Below are 25,815 nucleotides of genomic sequence, written 5' to 3' on the forward strand. Positions count from 1 at the left end.
GTGCCGACCCAGTGGGAGGCTCTCCTTTTGAAGGATTCATACAGATTTGTGGCAGACGTCTCCTTTTCGAGCTCTGACGGCGTGGAGGTCAGTGTCTGTGTTGAGGTTCGGCAAATCCTGCCGGACTGTGGCGCCGCAGACACACTGCCTGCATGTAAGCTGGCACAAATTGTCACCAATTGTAACATTTTTAGTGGCTTAAAGCCATAATCCTTACTGACACAGCAGCCACCATCTTGGCAGGAAATGATGTCACTGAACTGTGGACTTTCTAAAGTGGAGCATAAAAACAGGTCGGACGTTTGTTGGAGGACAGATAATTAAAGAATTGACCCTCGCCCCCATCTGTGCAAACTTAGCTACAGCCTGCAATAGTAAAGAGTGACAGGCCCCTAGAGGTTACTTGATGAATTACGCCTGGCCCCAGGCTCCAGTCAGTGCCTGTTCAACCATACGGTGAATAACATTTTAAAGAGATTCATTTTTTTGTCATCTTCTATTTTATCCTTTTCAGGGTCATGGGGCTGCTGGAGCCTATCCTGGCCACTTATGGGCGAAGGCAGGGGACATCCTGGTCAGGTCGCCAGTCTGTCACAGGGTCACAATCACACACCCATTCACTCTCACATTCACACCTATGGACAATTTACAGTTGCCAATTAACCCATGGAGCATGTTTTTGGACGGTGGGAGGAAGCCGGACTCCCCGGAGAAAACCCACACATACAAGAGAGAACATGCAAACTCCACACAGAAAGGTCCCCCATTGATGTTCTGTTTCAGGTCCCCCAGCCAGGACTTGAACTGGGGCCTTCTTTCTGTGAGGCAAGAGTGCTAACCACTGCGCCACGTGCAGCCCATTTTATAGAGATATCTCTAAAATCTTTGATTGTCTGTCAAACTCAGCCAAGGCAACAACCAACAGAACACTTTATTTTTTCATTAATTCTTTCTTGGTTGACTTTAAAGGATTTATAATGTGCTTCAGCCTGGAAGTCAAAGGGTAGTGTAATCAGCAGAACAGACCATAATGACAAGAACTGGTATTATACTCTGGGGCAGACTATTTGATTGCTGTGCTAAAAAGGCCTCATGCTAAGAAGATTGAAGTCCTTCTTTGATCTCATTGGCAGAGCCTTCTATGTAGGTGTGAGTAAATGTTGGCATTGGGGAGGAATACCGCTGTGTCCCCTCTGATGAATCTGTGTTGACATTTACCCCAAGATTCGCAAGAAATTAGAACCTTTCCGGTCAAATTGTTCAGCAGTATCTTGTCTGTAGTTAACTGAATGAATTTAGGGCTTTTCCAAGCTTTGTAGGATTTGGACAGAACCCTCCAGTTCTGCTTTCAGAAGACCTGAATCTGCGTCCTCCTGAACTCAGAGTGGCATCAATCTTCCTGTTGGACAGCAAAAAAGGGAACTTCAACAACATCTCAGAGGTCCACTTTAGTCCGAATGACGCACTGTGATTGTAGAAATGAAGACATCTTCACGTTGTACAGAAACACACACATGCTCACACACTCACAACGTCTTAGAAATGGGTATGTCGATGGTAGAAAAGCTTTGGCATACTTTGCCTACAAGTTGTGCCTGCACACTTGGAAAAGGGAGCAGAATGGAGTTTGGTGTCCCACATAAAACTGTGGCGTCTTTACCTATGCTGTCTGCTATTTACACGGTGGTCACTTGTTAGGGTCTTAAGGTGGCATTCTGCTACATTTTCCCTGGATTTAAGACTGAGATTAATGGCACCACCTTAATAATGACAGTTAAATGCTAGCTCAGCTATAAAGTCTGAAGTAGAGCTACAGATATAAATACAGCCCCAAACGGAGCTCTACGGGGGCGCGGGCGGTCCTAAACAGGCTCTTAATGGGACAAGGCTAATCGAGCAGCATTTCTAAGGAGCGGAGACGCAGTTTTTGGCGGCCAAAGCTCTTAGAACCTTCCAGACTCTGGTTCTGACTCCCTGGGAGAGACTGGGAGCAGAGAACTTCATGAACACTGACAGCACAACCTGACCAACATCCGGACCCATCAATGGCTACAACAAACACTGATTATCAGGCACGACTTCAAACAAGTTTACGACACCAGAGCGGCGAGGAACACTCGCTGCAGATGAGGGGGCTCCGCGAAAAAGGGGGCCGCAACTAATCAGAATGAGGGCGCAAGTCACATGACAGAGGCGGGCGGACGAGGGAAGAGAAGACAGGCGAGAGCGCCGTCCTGTGCTGAAGTCATCAGAGAGGAGGGGTGGGGCTGTTGCAATGATGTCATCATGCTCACGGAGCCCGTGAACCCACCCCCACCCCACCATACCTAATCCTTCATGGGGTAACTTTGCATTGCATAGAGGTTATAGCTTCATGTTGGGGGGTGGTGGGGGGGGGGTCAGCAAGCTGCGTCCGTTCATGCCCGACCAGAGGGATGCTACAGATGATCGAAGGAACTGGCTGCTGTGAGGCCCCCCACCCCACAGTGACTGTCCTGCACCCCCAACTACAGCAGAGGAGGGCAGGTGGGGGTGGGGAGGGGGCGCGGTGCTAGCAGCTGCCGGAGGATGAGCACACGGAGCCGCACATGCTCAGTTTGGAAGAGGACTCCGGCTCAAGACTGGGCTCTGGTTCTGCTTCAGGTTCTGCTTCGGGTTCTGCCACGTCCTCGTCTGTGACAGCGGCTTCTGCTTCGGTGTCGCCGTCTCCATCGTCACCCCCGGCCTCTGACTGACCCTCTTCCTGACGCCGTTTCAACCTCAAACAGACACAGAAAACACGTTTACAACCCAACTTCTGATGAATCAGCATTTTTTCAGCTTGAACCAGAAAAGTGGATTCTCACAAAAAGCCTTTGCTTTAATCTGCTGTCTGAGCTTTCCTCCATCAGAAACAGAGTCATTCATTGGAGCTGTAGGATATAATAAGCCCCTTTCCAAAGAGAAGGATATCAGTTACGCTGCAGTGGCAGGACCTGCTCAATAATAAATGAGGCTGAGACCAGCGCCGAGCCCCCCAACACAGCAGGCAGAAACCCTGACCATGATGAAAAGCCTTCATGCTTTGTGAAATTCAGCACCCTCCAACAGATGAACGGGCGTGCTTTTGGCAGAACACAAAGCCTGATGCCTTCACGACATCTGGCAGCAGCTTGACAGCAAATTCCAGAAAATCTCAGGGTCTTCCTGATGTGGATGAAGGTGTGACCATGTGTGTTTCTGAGGGTGTGAGCACGCGTGTTTAGTGGTGGATGAGGGTGTGAGCAGGTGTGTTTCTGAGGGTGTGAGCAGGCGTGTTTCTGAGGGTGTGAGCAGGCGTGTTTCTGAGGGTGTGAGCAGGCGTGTTTAGTGGTGGATGAGGGTGTGAGCAGGCGTGTTTCTGAGGGTGTGAGCAGGCGTGTTTAGTGGTGGATGAGGGTGTGAGCAGGCGTGTTTCTGAGGGTGTGAGCAGGCGTGTTTCTGAGGGTGTGAGCAGGTGTGTTTCTGGGTGGATGAGGGTGTGAGCAGGTGTGTTTCTGAGGGTGTGAGCAGGCGTGTTTCTGAGGGTGTGAGCAGGCGTGTTTCTGAGGGTGTGAGCAGGCGTGTTTCTGAGGGTGTGAGCAGGCGTGTTTCTGAGGGTGTGAGCAGGCGTGTTTCTGAGGGTGTGAGCAGGTGTGTTTCTGAGGGTGTGAGCAGGCGTGTTTCTGAGGGTGTGAGCAGGTGTGTTTCTGAGGGTGTGAGCAGGTGTGTTTCTGAGGGTGTGAGCAGGTGTGTTTCTGAGGGTGTGAACAGGTGTGTTTCTGAGGGTGTGAGCAGGCGTGTTTCTGAGGGTGTGAGCAGGTGTGTTTCTGAGGGTGTGAGCAGGTGTGTTTCTGGGTGGATGAGGTTGTGAGCAGGTGTGTTTCTGGATGGATGAGGGTGTGAGCAAGCGTGTTTCTGAGGGTGTGCGCAGGCGTATTTCTGGATGGATGAGGGTGTGAGCAGGTGTGTTTCTGAGGGTGTGAGCAGGTGTGTTTCTGAGGGTGTGAGCAGGTGTGTTTCTGAGGGTGTGAGCAGGTGTGTTTCTGGGTGGATGAGGGTGTGAGCAGGTGTGTTTCTGAGGGTGTGAGCAGGTGTGTTTCTGAGGGTGTGAGCAGGCGTGTTTCTGAGGGTGTGAGCAGGTGTGTTTCTGAGGGTGTGAGCAGGTGTGTTTCTGAGGGTGTGAGCAGGTGTGTTTCTGAGGGTGTGAACAGGTGTGTTTCTGAGGGTGTGAGCAGGCGTGTTTCTGAGGGTGTGAGCAGGTGTGTTTCTGAGGGTGTGAGCAGGTGTGTTTCTGAGGGTGTGAGCAGGTGTGTTTCTGAGGTTGTGAGCAGGTGTGTTTCTGGGTGGATGAGGTTGTGAGCAGGTGTGTTTCTGGATGGATGAGGGTGTGAGCAGGCGTGTTTCTGAGGGTGTGCGCAGGCGTATTTCTGGATGGATGAGGGTGTGAGCAGGCGTGTTTCTGAGGGTGTGAGCAGGTGTGTTTCTGAGGGTGTGAGCAGGTGTGTTTCTGGGTGGATGAGGGTGTGAGCAGGTGTGTTTCTGAGGGTGTGAGCAGGCGTGTTTCTGAGGGTGTGAGCTGGCGTGTTTCTGAGGGTGTGAGCAGGTGTGTTTCTGGGTGGATGAGGTTGTGAGCAGGTGTGTTTCTGGATGGATGAGGGTGTGAGCAGGCGTGTTTCTGAGGGTGTGAGCAGGTGTGTTTCTGGATGGATGAGGGTGTGAGCAGGTGTGTTTCTGAGGGTGTGAGCAGGTGTGTTTCTGGGTGGATGAGGGTGTGAGCAGGTGTGTTTCTGAGGGTGTGAGCAGGCGTGTTTCTGGATGGATGAGGGTGTGAGCAGGCGTGTTTCTGAGGGTGTGAGCAGGTGTGTTTCTGGGTGGATGAGGGTGTGAGCAGGTGTGTTTCTGAGGGTGTGAGCAGGCGTGTTTCTGGATGGATGAGGGTGTGAGCAGGCGTGTTTCTGAGGGTGTGAGCAGGTGTTTTTCTGAGGGTGTGAGCAGGTGTGTTTCTGGGTGGATGAGGGTTTGAGCAGGTGTGTTTCTGAGGGTGTGAGCAGGTGTGTTTCTGGGTGGATGAGGGTTTGAGCAGGTGTGTTTGTGAGGGAGTGAGCAGGTGTTTTTCTGAGGGTGTGAGCAGGTGTTTTTCTGAGGGTTTGAGCAGGTGTGTTTGTGAGGGAGTGAGCAGGTCTTTTTCTGAGGGTGTGAGCAGGTGTTTTTCTGAGGGTGTGAGCAGGTGTGTCTCTGAGGGTGTGAGCAGGCGTGTTTCTGAGGGTGTGAGCAGGTGTGTTTGTGAGGGAGTGAGCAGGTCTTTTTCTGAGGGTGTGAGCAGGTGTGTCTCTGAGGGTGTGAGCAGGTGTGTTTCTGGGTGGATGAGGGTTTGAGCATGCGTGTTTCTGGGTGGATGAGGGTGTGAGCAGGCGTGTTTCTGAGGGTGTGAGCAGGTGTGTTTGTGAGCGTGTGAGCAGGCGTGTTTCTGAGGGTTTGAGCAGGTGTGTTTCTGGGTGGATGAGGGTTTGAGCAGGCGTGTTTCTGAGGGTTTGAGCAGTGCAGCTTCTAGCTGCTGCTTTTGTGTTTCTTACTTTTCACGGTTGAAAATCATGAACTCCTGCTGCACAGCTTCAAGGCACTCCTGGAGGTAGTCGTTCTCCTGCAGTCAAACACACCACAAGCTTTTACTCTGAGCATCAGCGCCAAAGGGGCACAGGGCAGCTGCATGACCTCCAGGCGGCGTGTCTTAGCCCGCCTGTCTTTCTCGCCACGACTTGTTTGGGAGCTGGCAGGGACAGAAATAGAAACATGTATCCCAGCAGCACTTGGGAGCATTACGAGGAAGGCCTGATAATTGAATGATCTCAGAAAAGCTGCTGCTGAAGCAGGACCTCTGCTCTTCAGTCATGGATCTTCTGAGCATTGCGCCCATGGCGCGCTTAAAAACGGCAAATCAAGCCGATCACACTGCTCAGATCAGGAAACAGAAAATCCTTTTGTGCAGCTGGAATCCTTTTAATTAGAGCAATATCATACAGCAATAATCTCATTATGATAATAGAGGCTGATCAAGGTGTGCGGCTGACTTTACAGCCTAATTTGGAGATGAATTCATTTTTCAAGCTCTCATCTTTTAAACATGAAGCTGTGGTTCAGAGTTGTAACAGACATGAAGAGTTAAGGATTGTTCAGATCGGGTTTCTACACTGAACAGATAAACGGCGGACTCAGCTGTTCCACCGCTGCAGAGCTGAAGGGTCAGAGATAAGGATGTGATGGTCAAAGACCACGCCCTAACTTCATGTCAAGGTAAAATATTGACTTACTGAGGACAAAAATGCTTTACATGTCTTTTCTGAAATTACTTCTTTTTTTAAAACGTGAGTGAATTGAAATCAACCTGATTGTGTAACAAGCCTCTCAGTGGTCAGCTAAGTTAGAGCAGTCCTTGTATTTTTCTTTATGCTTTAATGTAGTTTGAGAAGATCCTTTGAGGGACCACTGAGGCCAAAAACAGTGATCCTGAAGGGATTTCTCCATGTGGATCTAGAGCCAGTCTGACTCTGAATGTTGAAAATCGTCATGGGCTGTCTGTGTGGCTCCGCCTCTCGCCTGATGACAGCTGGGATCTGGTGCGTAATATGTGGAAAAAAACCTTTCAGAGTTTCCTTCTTCCCAGCAGACATGGTTCCGTCTCTGAACATCCTGCCGTTCATCTCCATCTCTGTCTTTTGGTAAGACGTACATTTTGTGCATATCGTACGGATGAAAACTGGTCATACTTGAATATACGTGAAAAAAGGGGGAAAAGTTGTGGTTCGTTATGTGAAATTTTCACAGATTTATCAGGAATGGACCACGTTAAAACCATGGAAGAAGTACGTATAAACTAGGAACACGTAAACCAACGTAGAACATCAACCGTGTGCGATTATTGTGCTGTTTACATGCAAGTCATCAGTGATTCGTGTGTCAATAGTGTGATTCTAACATGATACGTGCACCGTACACGTGATGTATAAATTATACATCGGTGGTTCATGCGTGAAAAGCCTGTTAGACATACGTGGAACGGTCGTGGAAAGACATACTTTTTGCATATGTATCTCGCAGAAAGCACACACAGTTGTATAAGATGTACGTAATAATTGTGTATAAACTACACAAAATACACATAAACTGCAGAATTCTCAACTGACCAAAAATTTTGAACAACTCAAAACCGAATTCATGGAAAGACCCGTCGGCTGAAATCCTTGACGGACATCTGCGCATGTCGTATATCACATGTATCACGCATGTATGATGCATCTATCATGAAAGACAGAAATTGCATAAGTGGAAAATGTGTAAAATGTACATTTTAACTGTGTGACACAGGATTTAACTTTGCTGACCCAAAATAAAATGTCTTCACTCTGTTGGGTTATTGCAGCTAACTTCCGATCTGTCGTCAAGGTCAAATACATGGAGTTCATGGTCATATGTGATGATATGGTCATACAGCTATCTCAGGAACATTGTGAAGAGGCATGAAGGACAGAGGAGAGGACAAGTACTTTCAGATAAAAAAACCTCTGGGCCAAAGGTTTCTGCTGGTTTGCATTGAAGGTCAGATCATTTTTGCGCAGATGAAACTGTCCAATCCTGTTTGAGGCCTTTGGAAGGCCACACCCCGAACAAGAAGCTGTCACTTACCGACTGGGAGTCCTTGCTGTTGTCTCGAGAGCGGTTCTTGGCCAGTCTCTTCTTTTTCTTGTGGAGAGGACGTGACTCCAGGATCATCTCCTCCAGCTCAAAGGTGGGGTCGCAGTGGAGGCGACCTTTCTGTGGGGGGGGGGCAATAATGAGGAAGGCCAGCTGCTAAAACAGCAAACAAGACTGCACCCGCGGGAATTTACAGTAAGGGAAAACTGCTGCGGGACGCCGTGAAGCGCTGCAGTCACTTCCTGTATGCATTATTTAGTGGCCACGCGCGCTGATTATGTTCTGCAACCGCAGCTTCAAACATGTACTCTCTGTGAGACAACTCAGGTCACACTAACGTTTGGAACAAAGCCAGGCGCCATCTTCTTCTCGTACACGGCGTCCCAGTTGATGTCAGCGAGGTACGGAGACGCCTGCATGTCCGACAGGCTGGAGAAGCGATGATCTGGGTTCACGGTCAGCAGCTGCAGGGGGGGCACAAAACATCCATGATCAATCACAGCGGGGCTCCGTCTCTGACACCAAGTCTGAAGTCAGGCTTTTCTGACACCAACCATCCCTGAACCCACTAACTCCCTCTCAGAGGGATTCTGGGTTGCTGGAGCCTAACATAGCTGCTGCTGGGTGACAGCAGGGTTCACCCTGAACAGGTCACCAGACTGTTGCAAGGACGACTGTGTGAGGAAGGCAGAGTGTCCGGAGAAAAACCCACACGTGTGTGCTGGTTCCAGCTAAGACTGGAAGCATCACCTTCTGCCTGTGAGGTGAGAGAGCTGACCACTACACCACCATGCCGCCCTCTTTCTGACAAACACCCAAATATTACAGTATCAAGTGTTTTGTTGTGTGTGTTAGTTTTGTTAACAGAGTTTTCATCTTGATCTCAAAGTGAGCTTTTGACTCAAGAGTTAAGTATCTTGTATATATTTAGCCTTTCTTTTGAAAACTGTGTTTGGTTCAACTGGTTAAGTGTGTTTTAATAAACGGGAAAAATCATCTGTGATCGCTGAGAATGTCTGTTTGGAGGCGTTTATGGGTCCAGGAGGAGCCCTTTTCCTCGCTTGTCTTTGACCTTTTGTGTTGCTGTCTCATCTGTGTTTGATCTCTTCACAGAAGAGCTGAGCCGTGTTTTTCCATGTGGAGGAAGGAATGAAACCTTCTTAACGGAGAAATGTCATCTTCTAGTCAGAAAACCAGCAGAGAAGTGGTCAGATGAGAAACCTGCTTCTCCCCTCAGACTCAGCTAAAGTGGTGGAGGATGTTGGCGATGGAACAGGGTATTTCTGAGGGAAAACACTTGTTTCAGCTACGGATGAATGCTGGAATGGGGAGGAAGACGAGGCTCTGCCTGTAACGTCTACTCTCCGCCCACTTGTGCCTCCTCCTACTCAGGCCTGAGGATGAGTCGGTGCTCTCCCCTGAGTCGGCTGGCTCTGCATGCAGGTGATGGACGAGCGGCGAAGCGGAAAAGGCCGTCTGTCTCTCAGACCTCACGCTCCACACAACAACATGTAACCTCCATGCCTGCAGGGCCTCTGCTTTCAGATGTGGGGAGGCTGTGCCCAAACACAAGTCAATTTGTTCTTCTGACACGTCAGCATGAAGATTTAGAGGACTACTGCAGAGAAACCAGAACAATCAGCCTGATGGTCCCACAGAACATCTTGAGCCTGAACATTCACTCACATTGGTTGTTGTGATGAATTCAGCTCCACACAAATAATGTGAAGCATCCTCCTCCACCCAGAACTGGGTGCATGCAAAAAAAAAGCCCAAAACAACTGTTGGAGTAATGGATGCTCCAGGATCCATGATGAGACAAATCCATCTCTTTGTTCTGGTTTTGCAGTCACCTGTGGCAGGTGTTTGTAGTTAATGATGACTCAGCCTTTCCCGAGGTCCACCTCACCTTTCTTAACAGAGAAACCAGCTCTTTGGGCCAGGAGGGGCTGTAGTGCACGCTGACTGTGCTGAACAGCTGGATCAGGGACTCCACGGAGTTGCTGGCGTGGATGTCGTACGGCCTCTGGGGGAGGAGGACAGTGGTGAGGCCAGAAGAAAACTTGGATATTTCCGTCTGTCAGCGGTCAGACTCCGAAGCCTCACCCATCCACGAAGCACCTCAAAGGCTGTCACCCCCAGTGACCACCAGTCTACTTCCAGAGCGTAGCCTGAACCCCCACTAATGAAGGACTGGAAGATCTCTGGGGCTGCAAAAGACACAAGAGTCGTGTTTGGAGCAGGAACCTTTTCCTGCCCAGTCTGGGCACAAAAAAAGTCCTGATTTTATGAGCAGAAATTCTTAGAAGTACGAGTAAAAGATTCAATATTTTATGATAACAGTTAAAATTTCACTAGTTACAGGTTGAGAATTAAAGTCATATGTTTATGGGGAAAAATTCTGTTTACTAAAAAATATAACAAAAAGATCCAATATTGTGTTTCAATGTGAGAGACAGAGAGCAGATTTACACGCTTACTTCAGCGTTGGTCTCACATAAGGGAAAGACCAAGTCTGTCAGTGAGTTTAAGTAAAAAACAGAAAAGAGTTTGGATGGAGGCTGGATAATGTGATGGAGGCTTACACAAACAACTATATTTTATTAAAAAAAAGCTTTTTCCTGGTAAAATCACAACTTTTTGCTCATAATTATATGGGTTTTTCCCCACAAATTGATGACTTTATCCTTGTAAATGTCTGTTTTTTATTTTAATGGTGGCCCTAATCCTCTGCTGTAGAAAAAGGGAAAACGGAAGCATGACGACCTGAGACGGGCCTTCTGAGCCTCAAACAGGCATGAGTCCAGCCCTGCAGCATGATACAGGGTGTCTGCATTCATGCTACGAAGCTCCAAGTAACTTTAGAGGACTTTCCTAGTTGTAGATGAATTCTTTAACCAGAATGGCTGCAGCATTGTTACATGATTGGCAGTGGAAACCAGCTGACGTTCCTGGGCTGCGTTTACCCATGTAAGGCTTGGTTCCGGCCAAAGCTGTGGCTCTCTCTCCGTCTTTGACGATGGTGGCGATGTTGAAGTCTGTCAGATGAGCATGACCTGGGGAAAGGACAAGGATCCACAGTGAGGGAAACTTCCAGCGTGTAAGCTGGAAACAGAGCGCCGGGGATGCTTCCGTGAGCCGGATCAGTCTGCTGTCATTATTCCGTGCATCAATCCGGCGCTCCTGACTCCTGCGACCTCATTACTGCTGCTGTGACTCATGGCGAGGCTGCACATTCGTCCTGCGATGGCCGCGCCGCTCTGCTCTAGCATTAAATCACACTTAATTTGATTATTATGGAAGTTTATTCTTTGCACAAGAGGAAGTGAAGGATGAAGAAAGCATGAGGCAAGAGGCTGGAGTGTTTTTAGAAATGACGGTAACATGCAGAGAAAAGAGTCATCCCATTTTCAGCGTGAGTGCTTTATCAACAGCAGCTTCATCTGAAGAGGAGATGAGAGACGGAGGCGCAGCGAGGATCTGAACGGACTAAAGCGACACATCAGAAATCTGTTTGATGTTGGAGGAGAAATCCCATTTCTGGGAAAATAAAGAGGCTTCGTGTGGAACAGCAGCTTGTGGTCAAATTCCCCTTTTCTGAACAGAAAGTAAAGAAGTAGAAGCTTTCAGTTTGATTTGCTTTCCAAAGCTTGGACATCTCCAGAAAGAGGTTTCATCACCTCCTGCCTGAAAGAAATCTGCTATTTTGGCAAAAAGTGTGAAAAGGGTTTTTAGGAGACGATTTCCAAACTGTGTTCAAAGATTTGTGTCACCGACCTTTAAACACGATCCAAAGTTTTAAGAAACTAAACCAAAATTCTAGAAAATGACCAAGAAATTGTCAATCGGCACAAAACTGTTCCTGTCTCCTTCAGCAGGCAGAGACATTCCCCTTTGAGTGCTGGAAATGACGCGTCCAGACTCCTGATCCAATCAGATCGCTCGAATCAAATGAAACCCAATCAATGGAACCCCAGGACGGATGCAAAGCAAGGCTAAGGAGGATCTGAGCGGAGAAGACAGATCAGTTCCGGATCCTGGAACAGGGAGGCGCTGCAGCAGCTCAGACCCGTTGGACCTCTGCCTGAGTGTGCTGGTTCTGTTTCTGCTCCTGGACCTTTGCCTTGATCTACTGTTGAACTCATGGGGACGTTTGTTCTTGGATCCATACTGTGAATGTGAGGAAAGCTACCGGGATCCTGGTGAACGGGTCTCATGATGTCAAAAGAGAGCAGTTCCAGCTCATCACACCAGAATCCTCGTGCAGAACCTGTTCCTACCTTGTTCGTCCAACAGGATGTTGTCCGGCTTCACGTCTCTGAAAGGGGAAGAGAAACACTTCAGGGTTATTCTAAATAAAGAGAAGTGACCTTAATGTTGACAAATACAGGGCTATGCCACGCATAATTCTTGTACTGTAAGTCATGATTTGAACTTTGATCACATTTACATTCAAATGAACTAAATCCATTTTTAAAATTCAGATTCTTCTTGATGATACTTCAGCAGTTCTTTGTGTCTGCAGGCCTAAACCACTTTGTGAAGATTCTTCAGTAAAGCACATCTGTTCACCTTCAATGTCCAACCTCACCTTTGCATCAAGCAGAAGAAAACAAAATGTCACATCCCCCTAATGATCAAGAATGGATCAGGCAATGTTACAGAACAGGTGATAACCCCCACCCCCATGAGACCTTTCCATGGGGCAAGAGAAAGCTGGAATGAGGAGAAAGGTTGGATTCTGATCTCCTCCAGAGGGTCAGAGAAGCAGAATGTTTACAGATGAAGAAGGAGGTGTTTGCAGGCTAATGCAAACATCTCCTCAGACGCTGCGAAGCCTCACAACAGCTTCCCCGTTATCTCACAGCAGCACTCACGCACTGACCCCGCCCTCCCACCACTCCACGGGCAATTACAGAGAGCCTTATTTAATTATGCAGCGTGTTAGGATGGAGCAGAGCGCATCTGCACCCTGTGGCACACGTATGCACGCTGCTGTATGAAATATCAATGCAAATATAGTCTACAGGGACTCTTGAAGGGTAGAAGGAGGAGGTAACGGAGAGGTGGAGCAGCAGGGAGGTGCAGGCATGCATGCAGGTGTAAAGCTGGCTTTGCACACAACTGTTTCTGTTGAAGGCGGCGAGCAGAGGAGCGGCACGTTCACGCTTTCCGGTTTCAGACAGAACCCGCAGGGACTTCAATGGCAAGGAGGGAGAAAGAAAGTGATTGTACTCCTCTTCTCCCCACAGGACTAATTTTATCTCCTTGGGCATGGTGACAGCTGACTGTTGCTAGGAGACCATTCCTCCTTCAGTTGGTGCAACACAATAATTGCAAAATACTCTAAAAAGTTGTGTGGAAGAACACTGGGGCTGGGGGGGGGCATGAGCGCAGAGGAATTTATTAAAACTCTGACAGCAGACTCAGTAAACAAACCCCAAAGAGAGGGAAGCATGCAGGAAGAGGTGCGTGTGCGCAGACGCAGTCAGAGCATGGATGCTCGCTCCTGCTGCTCCAACACTGCAGCTGTCCTCAGCAGCTCACGGCGGAGCCCCGAAATCCTCTGCAGTCACTCCCGCTGCCACATGGAGGGGCGCGTAGACAGCATGGACTCTGTCTGAGGAGCTAAAAATAGCCACAGACGCACGTTTGTAAAGCTGCAGTGGTGCATGAAGAGGCTGCTCTGTTCAAACCCTCAGACCCCCGCGGTTCATCCAACCTGCCCTTCCAAAGTTTACTTTAGCAGAAAGGTCCCGCTCCTGCCCGACTACTTGGTCCAGTTCATCTACGCATCAGGAGTTAGAAGGAAATAAGCCTGCAGTTCCAACCACCACCTGTGGGGTGGTGGTGGGGGCAGTGGTGGGGGCAGTGATGGGGGCAGTGATGTGCCAAATATGCTTGAGAAACAACCAGGGGGTGGAGTCAGCGTGAAAAAAAGGCTTTTGTAGAATTTACTTATGACATCAGAGTCTCCGGTCTTTTATCTCCTTTAGGGAACATTTTTATCCCTTGTGCTATCCTAGGCACGTTAACGTTGGGAGGTGGGTCATCTAGACCCACTAGACAGTGCTCTGAACCTTTTTTCTTCAATGATTTGTGGTCTTCACTGGTGTCCATGGATTACATGAAATCTTTCCACCTTTATCCACCTTTGTCATGGTAGGAAGAACACGTCAATGTAAGGGGGGGGGGGGGTCATCTAAGATAGCACAAGGGTTACATAGAGGGCTCTTTTTTTCATTTTTGTCATCTTTTTCCAGAATAAATGCACATCCCCAGTTATATGTGAAGAGTCTCTGTAGAACAGTTTTTCCCATCCCTGGTCCTTATGGTCCACTGTTCTTCATGTTTTCCATATTGCCTTGCTCGCCCTCACAAAAGAAAGATATATTGCAATATTCTGGGATATATATATATCATATATATTAAGACATACATTTTAACATATCAGCAACTTACTCAATATACTTACTGAGTAACTGAGTAACTTACTCAAGTATATTTTTAAAATATATTAGGTATGGACAACCTATTTCTGTTTATTGATTCATAAATACTTAAAACCCGTCGTTGTGCAAACAAACTTTGGTTCATAATTGCTTGTATCTTTTTCTTAATAATTTGTTTGTTTGTTAGACAGGACAAATTAGATTTTTCAACCTACATTTTTTATAATAGAGATGGATGGAGCTCGTGTGGTTATGTCATCATTTATATAACCTTAATATCATTGACGGTAAAACTGAATGACAGTTTACATCAACAAAAAAAGAAAAAAAATATAGCTATGTATTTGTAACCTATATATCTTTATTTAAGTCAGGGTATGTTATGGTTTATTTTAAGGTATATTATATGATAAATATATTTATAACGCCTCTTTCAATATATGACTTGTGAAATATTATATACATATAGAATATCAGTCAAGATATTGTAAGACATTTCAGTAGAAACGTTAATATTTTGCACAGTTTAATACTATGTATGAAAACTACAACAATTGCAGTATTTAATACACTTATTACTTCCATGTATGGAATAGCTATATTTCAATTCATTGCTGCTCAATATATGGAGAAATTCGTATTTGTTGTTGTGCAGAAGCCTGATAATGAGCGGCGTGTTTGAGCAGGGTAGGACTGAAAGAACCGTGTTCCCCGAGGAGCAGGGCTGAGAAACACGGCCGTGGGAGCGCCGTGACATCACGAGGAGCGGCAGAGCGCCATCATCCAAGTGTTAGAAAGCTGCTCAACATTTGGAGGACACCACACACACAGGTGGAGCATGTTGCTGTGAAAAGGATGCTATTGATCTGGTTTTACTCTTGTTCTGAATGTTTTATTGTATCTTTTATTATGTACATGTGTTGACTATGACCATAAATGGGCATGTCCCGTGGTTAATATGCTGAATAAATGAAAACTGACATGTGTTCACAACATCTGGCTAAACGGCATCTTTTATCCATTTCAGGGTAAATGTGTCTCTTTTTGGGGAGTTGATGTTGTAGAAAATCTGCCTCATGCCTCTTTGTGGACAAGTGTTCGAAAAGATGACAAGCTCCCCGTCCACCCCTGACAGATGAGTGGGTGTGAAAAAGGGGCAGAACTCAGTAAAACCAGTGATTTGGATGTTAGCCGCTTCAAACTTGAGGAACAGACAGACAGGTTTGGAAAGTTCCAGAACTTTTGAAGTGATTTGTGCTGGAATTCAGCACTAGAAATGTCAGAAAAAGCAAACCAACCCAACGTCCTCCTGATGTTTCCTGAACACTAACAATGTCAGGCTGGAGGGGGTCCACCCAGCAGTGTGCTGTCAATCCTACAGACCTCGGGAGCTCACATGCGGGGAAGCAGGCGGTCAGAAACAGCCTGACAGAGCTGGAGTCAGCTGAACTAAGGCCCAGAACACAGATCTGACTGGCAGGACCTCTCAGCCACTTCTCCACAAATGTTAGACCACCAGAAGATTTGGGACCAACGAATGAGGAGAGAGTTTCTGCTCTTGGTTTTCTCCTCCAAGAAAGACTGATTCTGGTTTGCTAAACAAACTCTACAACAAGTAGGAAAGCGATGACACCAGAGGGGGCGGGACAGAGCAGCAGACAGGATGTGGCTCCACACCCACTCAACAAGGTGTCTGCATGAACACAGTGGGGAATGAGTGACCAGTCTGCAGGTAAAACATGCATGAAAGGCAGAAAAATCAGCCAAAAAGAAAAGGTTTGTACCAAAAGTATTTCATCGGATGACCAAAGACATTTCCGAGGTGAATTCCAGAGGAAGAACGTTTTCAACAACAGCAGCAGCACTGATGTGAGGCGCAGAAGAGTCCTGAACTCTGAGCTTCAGGTCACAGAGCTTTGTTGGTCCGGTAAAAAGCAAACGTCATGTGACCGGAAGCGCTGTGCCCCTCTTCACCTGCGTTTGAAGGTTAGGGAGAATCTTATCAACCAGAACAGAGTCCAGCGACTGCGGTAAAGTCTACCTTCCTGCACACTGAGTTATTGAATACCCACCAACAAAACGAACAGCATCTCTTTGCTGTTTTCCAACCAGAAATGATCCTCAGTTAGCTCATTGTTCACTGTTTCTTTGGGAACCTTTCTTAACGTAACACCGATGAATTTCCCCCAGGTTCTAGAGGGTTGATTCATGGGTTTGGATTATTCAGTTATTCCTTTGAGCAAAGCAAATGTTTGTGTGTGTCAGTGTCAGGGCTGTTCCTTTGTGTGGGAAACATCTGATGGTTCTGCTGCTCAGGAGGTCACAGCACTGTCATATAGAGACGTACAGGGTGAGAAGGTGACTGCAGACCATGAGTGCTGACCACCAACGGCTCCACCTCCAGCACTGAAAGAAACTCTGCAGGTCACTGAAAGGTCATGAAACCAGAGAATCACAGACCTGTGGATGATGTGCTGACTCTGCAGGTAGTCCAGAGCCAGGGTCATCTCACAAATGTAGAGCTTGACAGCCGCCTCACTGAACTGGACGTTCTGCTGCAGGTGGTAGCGCAGGTCTCCACCAAGAAGCAGGTCGACCACCATGAACATGTCCTCCTCGTCCTGAAAGGAGTACCTGGGACCAGTGAGAGGAGACAGTCACCGCTTGCAACAACCGTGCTGCACTAACATCAGCAGACACCAGACACCAAGAGCAGCTTGTGGACTGGAATGCATGCAGGACGTGCATCTGCAAAGCTCAGGACGTGCATGCTCACAGGAACCCACTGAAGCACAGCTGACCCTGAAGAAGACAACACATGCAGCTCTGCTTTGTGCTCCCGAACACAAAGCCAAGGAATTATTTTGAAACGTGGACAGGTGAACGCTGCACGCCTGTGACACCTGGGTCCGACCTGACCCCTGCAGTGGTAAAACCGTCAGCGTGTAGAGGCCTCTCTGTGTGTCAGTGGGAGGGAAGGCTTCGCCACTAAATGTCTCAGCAGAGGTTAAAGACAGACTTTAGCATGGATGCCTGTTTAAGATGATTCTTCATAGTTGATGTTTGTCTGCCACATCACATCATCACCACAGTCCCGTCTCTGTAGTGATAATAGTGGAATACTCCACATAAATGTAGTCTTCTTTATCAGCGTCAGGAATCCACGTTTGGAAACGTTGTTTGATAGAGAAATGCGATCAGTTTAAAGCTGAGCATAAAGAAAAAAAAACAGCATCCGTCTGCAAAACCTTTGAAAAAACAGGAAGAAAAAAATGTGAAAGGTGTACGGCTGACCTGGGCCTTTGCTTCCAAGCTTGTCTTCATAGTTCTACACTTTCTAACTGTAAGTAAATAATACAAGTTAAGTCATGGGAGGTTTGTTACTGTGATCAGATGCTGAGCCAAACACCAACTGTTAGAGATGTGCCGCTGTTTTGACAGAAATCTGACTCAAAAGCAGTGATGACTTTAAAGGCTCCTTTCAAGCTTTCACTCAATAGTCGTTGATCTGCAGTTGCTCTTCTTCTTCCAGTGTTTTCTCAACTCTAAAGACACTTATGGACTTTTGTCTGTCTCACTCGACTCGTATCAACATAAAACGTTAGAATCAGTGTTACGTGCCGAGTCTTTTGGGGTGGATGAGCTTTCTTCTTGTTTTGGGTTATTAGTTATGTTAATTGAACGCGGTGGTATCTGGGAGGCGATCGGCCCATCTCCTTTCTTCTAGGTTGGACGTCATTGCCTCGTCGTCCTGGTTGGCCTGTCACTCCATCTACAGCGTCGGCCCCGCCCCTCTGCGCTGGAGGCACGGACACATAAGCTGACGTGGCCCAAGCACCAGGGCGGCTGACTCTTCAGCTCGCCATTTGTGTTCTGTGCACTTATTTGTGTTTCGTTTCGGTTCTTGACACCTTAGAATGATTTCTACTTATCCTTGCTATGTCTGAATGCTTCTTTTTACGGGCGTATGTTCTTTGATTATTGTCAACTGTGTCTACATCACGTTGTGATCCCATGTGGGAGGATATCTGTGTGACGGAACCAGTTGTAGCTTACTGCTCCGAATAAATCAGTTAATACAGATCTGTTGTATTGCTGATTCCCTTTTCCCTCCCACACCCCGGGGTCGTAACAAGTGGGGGCTCGTCCGGGATACATCCGCTCACGCCCTTTATAGGAGTGGGCGGTGTCCCTAGTTTACTCTGGATTCATTCATTCATTCATTTCTTATTTTACGGCGGTAGGAAGCAATGCCTTCGCCCTTTGATTTGGCCGATTTCCTAGGAAACCCGTCCGTGGAAGCGTTGGAGTGTTTTCTTAAGGACGACTTAGTGAAAATAGCCACCCACTTCGGCATCACGTTTGGCGGTCATACACGAAAGCGGGAATTGAAGTCCCTTATAGTGACCAGGCTGGAGGAGTTGGATCTGGTGACGCTGTCTGGGCGATCTGCTCTGGTGACGCCCAAGGATAAGGATGATGCGGCCAGGGGAGCAGGTGAGTGCAAACCGAAGGTAAAGACGCCCTTCACGCTCCCCCGTTATGATTCCTCTTCTCCGGATGGTGCTGCTGGCTCCGGAGAGGGGGCGCGGCTCAAGGTGCGCCTGGCTCGACTCGAGCTGGAGGCTCGGGAGAAGCACGAGCAGGCGCAGCGCGACCTTCAGCTCCAGATCCGGAAGCTCGAGATTGAGGCCGACACAGCTGTGCGCATCCGTCAGCTGGAGCTGTCCGCCCAGCAGGGGGGACCATCCGCAGGGATAGCCGAGGATCAGCACAGCGGCGCGCCGGCCGCTCCTCCCCTGTCCCAACATCCAGCTGTGTTTGACATTAGTAAGTACATTAACCTAGTACCGATCTTCCGTAAGTCCGAGGTGGATGCCTATTTTGGGGTGTTTGAGCGCATTGCATCTGCTCTGCAGTGGCCTTCGGAAGTTTGGGCTCTACTACTGCAGTGTAAGATGCATGGAAAAGCTCAGGAGGCTGTTTCGGCTCTTTCTTTGGAAGACAGCCTGAAGTATGACTGCGTTAAAGCTGCCATACTAAGAGTGTATGAACTGGTACCTGAAGCTTATCGGCAGAAGTTCAGGAACCTGAAAAAAGGAACCCTTTGTACCCATACGGAGTTTGCGAGGGAAAAGGGGCTTTTATTTGATAAATGGATTGCCGCTTGTGATGCTGCCGATTATGACTCTCTTCGTGAACTAATTTTGGTGGAGGAGTTTAAAAAGTGTCTACCTGAACGTGTTGTTGTGTATTTAAACGAACAGAAGGTGAACACGCTTTCTTCTGCGGCTGTGTTAGCCGATGAGTATGTTTTGACACATAAATTTGCCTTTCCTGTGTCCTCTGAGGGTGTAAGCCCGACTTCGGTGAACAGTTATCGGTCGTGTCCGGCTCCTGCTTTCCAGAAGGAGGAGAGGTGTTGCTTTTACTGCCACAAACCGGGACACGTCATTGCTGATTGCCTTGCACTCAAACATAAGGAACAGCCTAAACTGTCGCCGCCTAAAGGTGTGGGTGTCGTGAAAGTTGACATTAAGTCAGATGGAGTTGAGGAGTGTTTTAAGCCGTTTGTCTTTGACGGCTGGGTGTCTTTGGTGGGTGATAAAAATAACTGTTGTCCCGTGCACATTTTACGTGACACGGCTTGTTCACAGTCTGTTATACTGGCCTCTGTCTTACCCTTCTCTGATAAATCTACCTGTGGGTATGGTGCAATTTTACGGGGAGTTGAGATGGGTTATGTTTTACGGCCAGTACACAAAGTACAGGTGCAGTCTGAATTAATCAGCGGGGTTTTCCCTGTGGCTGTATGCCCGGAGCTTCCAGTGGGAGGAGTCACGTTTCTAATGGGTAATGACATCGCGGGAGGAAAGGTGACTCCTACCCTGGAAGTGGCCAACGGGCCCCCCCCCACTGACGTCACACAGCCTTCTAGTATCTTTCCCAGTTGTGTTATTACTCGTGCCCAGGCCCGTAAGGGTGAGGATATTAACCTGTCTGACTCCATCTTAATGTCAGCTTTCGCAGATGACCCCGACAGGAAGGCTGACACTCAGGAAGCCGCTGAAACTCCGGAGTCTGGAGCGTCCGCAGTAGAGGAGGTGCCTCTGCCTGTGGATCGTGCCCGTCTTGGTGCGGAGCAAAAGGCCGACCCGACCCTAAGACAATATTTTTCTAGGGCGATGGATGCTACTCAGGTAAAAGGGGAGGGAGTTTATCTCATGGAGGATGATCTGCTGTTGCGCAGGTGGCCTTCAGTAGTTTCTAGCAGTGATCAGGTTCTTCAAGTGGTAATTCCTGCTATTTATAGACCCTCCATTTTAGCCATGGCCCACGAAAGTGTGTGGTCGGGCCATCTTGGGGTTCGAAAAACCTACCGGCGCATTTTGCAGCATTTTTTTTGGCCAGGCATTAAAGCCGATGTAGCAAACTATTGTCGCCATTGTCACATTTGTCAACTAACTGGAAAACCAAATCAAAAGATCCCCCCCGCTCCATTACGTCCGATTCCCGTGGTAGGGGAGCCTTTTGAACGGGTTATAGTTGACTGTGTCGGCCCTTTGCCTCGGACCAAACATGGGAATCAATATTTACTCACCATCATGTGTGCCGCCACTCGTTTCCCAGAGGCAGTGCCGCTACGTACCATAACTACCCGTGCCATCGTGAAGTCATTGACAAAGTTTTTTTCCATTTTTGGCATGCCCCGTGTAATCCAGTCAGATCAGGGAACAAATTTTTTGTCTAAAATTTTCCAACAGGTCCTTCGAACGCTAAACATCCAACACGTTGTGTCTAGCGCCTACCATCCTGAGTCTCAGGGTGCTCTGGAACGGTGGCATCAGACGTTAAAGTCCATGTTGCGGAAATATTGTCTTCAGACGGAGAATGATTGGGATGAAGGCATCCCGTTCCTGTTATTTGCAGCCCGTGAAGCTAATCAGGAATCCCTCGGGTTTAGTCCGGCGGAATTAGTGTTCGGTCACACACCCCGTGGGCCCCTTAAGTCTTTAAAGGACCGTTTTTTAGCACCGCCTTCCCCTGAAAACGTATTGGATTTTGTTAGCTGCTTTCGTGAACGTCTTCACCGAGCCAATGAGTTGGCACGGAAATCTTTGTCTGCTGCTCAATCAACCATGAAAGCGAATTATGATCGGTCAGCGGAGCCTCGGCAGTTTCATGCTGGCGAACAAGTACTGGTCTTGCTTCCCTCTCCGGGAGCGACCTTTTCCGCTCACTACAGTGGTCCCTACGCTGTTACTGAGCGGCTGAGTGAGACTGATTATGTTGTAGCCACTCCGGAACGACGTCGAAAACATCGTGTGTGTCACATAAATATGCTGAAGAAGTATTTTCCCAGAGGTGCCGAGGCTGAGCCGTGCAAAGACATTCCGGTGGAGCGCTGTTGCATCCCTATTACAACCGAAGGTACCATTCTTAAGGATGATGGGCTCCGCTTCCCTCCTTCAGCTCATCTCGGCGCCCGATTATCTAACTCTGAGTTATTAACCAGACTGCCGACTCTTTTGCCCCATTTATCCCCTGACCAACAACGAGATGTGGTCTCTTTATTCGATCGCTACTCCTGCTTATTTCAGGATGTGCCAACTCGGACTACGGTCATTGAACATGACATAGATGTAGGAGCAGCCCGGCCAATAAAACAGAATCCCTACCGCTTAAACGTCACCAAGCGTGAGATTATGAAGACTGAAACAGACTACCTCCTCCAAAATGGGTTAGCAGTACCTAGTTCCAGCCCCTGGAGTTCTCCTTGTCTCCTGGAGGTGAAGCCGGATGGCTCGCGCCGGTTCGTAACCGATTTTCGTAAAGTAAATAAGGTCACTATTCCCGATTCTTACCCTTTACCGCGTATGGAGGATTGTGTGGACAATTTGGGTACTGCCAAATATGTCACAAAACTGGATCTGTTAAAAGGATACTGGCAAGTTCCCCTTACACCTCGTGCCTCGGATATCTCTGCCTTCGTCACACCTGATCATTTCCTTCAGTATAAAGTCATGGCCTTTGGTATGTGTAATGCTCCGGCGACCTTCCAAAGGCTAATTAACACTCTGTTATTTGATTTGAAAAATTGCAACGCATGTTTAGATGATCTCATAATCCACACCTCCTCTTGGGAAGAACATGTACAAGTGCTCGGTGAGGTATTTGCACGGCTGGCCAAAGCTTCACTTACTCTAGACTTGGCTAAGTGTGACTTTGGCAAAGCTACGGTTATTTATTTAGGGAGAGAAGTAGGTCAGGGACAGGTGCGGCCGGTAGACGCGAAAATATCTGCTATAGTCGGGTTTCCTCCCCCTTCTACTCGCAAAGCACTTCGCCGCTTTCTAGGAATGGCAGGATATTATCGTGCCTTCTGTCGTAACTTTTCCGCAGTTGTTTATCCTCTGACGCATCTTCTCAGTCCATCTACGGCCTTCACCTGGACCCCAGAATGCCAACACGCCTTTGATTCTTTAAAAACCCTCCTCACCCATGCCCCAGTACTAGCTGCCCCGAATTTTTCAAAGTCGTTTAAATTGGAGGTGGATGCAAGTGGTGTGGCTGCTGGTGCGGTACTCTTACAGGAGGATTCTGAGGGAATTGACCACCCCGTTTGCTATTTCTCGCGTAAATTTGCGAAGCACCAGATCAACTATTCCACCATTGAGAAAGAGACTTTAGCCCTGTTGATGGCTCTGCAACACTTTGAGGTTTACCTCGGGTCGAGTGCTGTTCCTGTTCTGGTTTATACTGATCATAACCCACTCACGTTTCTGTCAAGTATGTACAACCACAATCAACGTCTTATGCGGTGGGCACTTGTGATCCAGGATTTTAACCTGGAAATTCGTCACAAGAAGGGGTCTGACAATGTACTTGCTGACGCTTTGTCTAGGGTATGAGGTCACCGGGTAACCCGGCGTCCAGATCTTAAGGGGGAGGGTGTTACGTGCCGAGTCTTTTGGGGTGGATGAGCTTTCTTCTTGTTTTGGGTTATTAGTTATGTTAATTGAACGCGGTGGTATCTGGGAGGCGATCGGCCCATCTCCTTTCTTCTAGGTTGGACGTCATTGCCTCGTCGTCCTGGTTGGCCTGTCACTCCATCTACAGCGTCGGCCCCGCCCCTCTGCGCTGGAGGCACGGACACATAAGCTGACGTGGCCCAAGCACCAGGGCGGCTGACTCTTCAGCTCGCCATTTGTGTTCTGTGCACTTATTTGTGTTTCGTTTCGGTTCTTGACACCTTAGAATGATTTCTACTTATCCTTGCTATGTCTGAATGCTTCTTTTTACGGGCGTATGTTCTTTGATTATTGTCAACTGTGTCTACATCACGTTGTGATCCCATGTGGGAGGATATCTGTGTGACGGAACCAGTTGTAGCTTACTGCTCCGAATAAATCAGTTAATACAGATCTGTTGTATTGCTGATTCCCTTTTCCCTCCCACACCCCGGGGTCGTAACAATCAGTTTAAACTTTTGAACTAGAAGACTTCATTTTAATGCAGAAAGAGTGAACTGTGGGCGGGGCCAGATAAGCGAACTGTGGGCGGGGCTAGATGAGGTCAGCAGGTTTATGAAAATATCAAACCTCTAATGTTCTGCTGAAGGCTGCTGATCAGCTCCATGTGCGTTTGACCGACTCTTAGGGTTTGGGATTTTGGGGTTTTTCAGATTTATGTTTAATAATCCAGTTTTGCCCCCCCTCCTTCAGTTTACAGTGAGTCAGCTGTTTCTGTTCCTCTTGGGGTTTTTCCTGTCTTGCTGGTCTGTGCCAGATTCTCTGGTCTTCACACCTTTTGCTTGCCTCTGCTTTTTTCATCAAGTTTAGTTTTCATCACCTCTTGGATTGTTGGATCAACCGAGTTTCTACCACTGTCTGCTGCGTTCGGGTCGGGTTAAAGCACATTCTACCCTGGAGACCCAAAAAAACGTTAACATGTCAGACAACAAATGTCTGGAAAATGAGTGAGATTGGTAAAAAGCAGCCGTCACCTCTAAAGACGTTTCTGAGTCCATTGCTCAGCCATATCTTTGGTTCCAGCTCTAAAAAGAGACTTCCTCTTTGGTTAATCCCTGGGCATTAACCCTTCTTCTATCCTAGGCACTTTACCATTGGGAGTTGGGTCATCTAGACCCACTAGACAGTGCTCTGAACCTTTTTTCTTCAATGATTTGTGATCTTCACTGGTGTCCATGGATTACATGAAATCTTTCCACCTTTATCCACCTTTGTCATGGTAGGGAGGACACGTCAATGTGAGGGTGGGGTCATAGGATAGAACAAGGGTTAAGATGAAGACCTGGATTGCTGACGTTCTGCTGTATTCCTGCTTGAAGGGGAAAACACCTCCAGCCAAAGTTCTGGTCATTGCAACAGAATCCTCTTCCACAGCTGAAGCATCTGGGCTCCTCAGAGACCCTCCAGCACTTCTCTGGTATCACTGCAGCAACGGCAGACTACAGGCCTTACAGGTGATGAAAAAGAAAGGCCATTTCAGCTTTTTGTAGATGTTTTTGTTGGCTCAAACTCGAGTTTTAGACATGAACCACCCAGTGTGGCTGCTCTTATGATGGGATGTTTGGGTTGGAGCTCACCTGTGTGATCAGAAAGGCTGTGGTCTTCATGCACAGCCTTAAAAGCAGACATTACAGCCGCTTTATGGTCGTTGGAGTTAAAGAGTTAAAGTTTAAAGTCAAGCAGGTGATAATGGAATTCTTGGAAAAACAAAAAAACTACACTTGTGAAAAACACTAATGCTTGTCTCTTAAATATCAAAGAACAATATGCACTTTGTAAATAAACCTTTTTAGTTTAAATGAGTCAAAGTCTCCATTTCAACATGACTGAAGCTGTGAGGATTTCACTGTTTGCATGCAAACACGGCTTTCAGTGCTGAGCAGAAACCCTGTGACACAAAAGCCTCTGCTGGATTCAAACCTGCTTTGGGATCAAGTCATGAGCAAAGATGATGGTTTCATTGAGGTTACCATGGGCGATACATATTGTGGGAGAATCAAAGCTGTCAGTCTTTGCACATATTAGCAATTAACGGCTAATTAAAGGAAACTGAAATAGAAATATTTGAAGGGAAAGTCAACAAAGCCTAAAGATTTGAAGACAAACTCAGATTTCCTTCTGGATTAATTGAAATTGTTTTTTTTATTGAAAAAGGTCTGAATGAGGACATGTTTGAAAGAAGCAGTGATGATTTCTTCTGAGCTCGTGTGAATAAACAGGATTAAGGGTCGGGCGGTTCTGTCCAGAACCACAAGGAGGATTCCAGAACACGCTGGCTTTGCTAAAGCAGCTAGAAGCAGCACAAGAATCCGCCTGAAATAATCAGGCCAGAAAGACAAACGAGATGCAGCAGAGGAGAGGAGGAGGACATTAGTGGAGGAGGAACCGGATTCTGTCTGCAGAGTTTGAGTGGCCTACATAGAGAGGAGGAGCGGCTGCATGACTCAGTCGGCAGACCCTCAGAATCTCCTCACAGGCCTCCTGTGACTGAGCATTACCTCTCTAACCGTCACCTGAAGACAGAAAACCTCGCTGGCCTGATTCAAACAGGGAACTTTGAAAGGCTTGTCCTGAAAAGACCCACTTTAAAAGTAAACTTTGAAGTTTGAGACAAAATATTCCCCGAGAACCTCCCAAACATC

The 25,815-nt window shown here is 47.7% G+C and overlaps 1 protein-coding gene across 1 annotated transcript in view; it reads right to left on the bottom strand.

Moving 5' to 3' along the window:
- Window positions 1-907: 907 nt before the first annotated feature.
- The window catches only part of stk32c (serine/threonine kinase 32C), an 88,772-nt gene continuing 63,864 nt past the window's right edge, over window positions 908-25,815 (bottom strand). The window contains exons 4-12 of the mRNA XM_023963090.1: window positions 16,602-16,775; window positions 11,970-12,007; window positions 10,656-10,745; window positions 9,796-9,899; window positions 9,599-9,715; window positions 8,028-8,153; window positions 7,681-7,809; window positions 5,574-5,641; window positions 908-2,759 (exon numbers count right to left, since the gene is read on the bottom strand). Coding sequence (XP_023818858.1) covers window positions 2,552-2,759; window positions 5,574-5,641; window positions 7,681-7,809; window positions 8,028-8,153; window positions 9,599-9,715; window positions 9,796-9,899; window positions 10,656-10,745; window positions 11,970-12,007; window positions 16,602-16,775 — 1,054 coding nt within the window. The 3' untranslated portion in view covers window positions 908-2,551. The remainder of the gene's footprint in view (window positions 2,760-5,573; window positions 5,642-7,680; window positions 7,810-8,027; window positions 8,154-9,598; window positions 9,716-9,795; window positions 9,900-10,655; window positions 10,746-11,969; window positions 12,008-16,601; window positions 16,776-25,815) is intronic.

The sequence above is a fragment of the Oryzias latipes genome, chromosome 15, assembly GCF_002234675.1.
Source record: "Oryzias latipes chromosome 15, ASM223467v1".
Classification (NCBI taxonomy): domain Eukaryota; kingdom Metazoa; phylum Chordata; class Actinopteri; order Beloniformes; family Adrianichthyidae; genus Oryzias; species Oryzias latipes.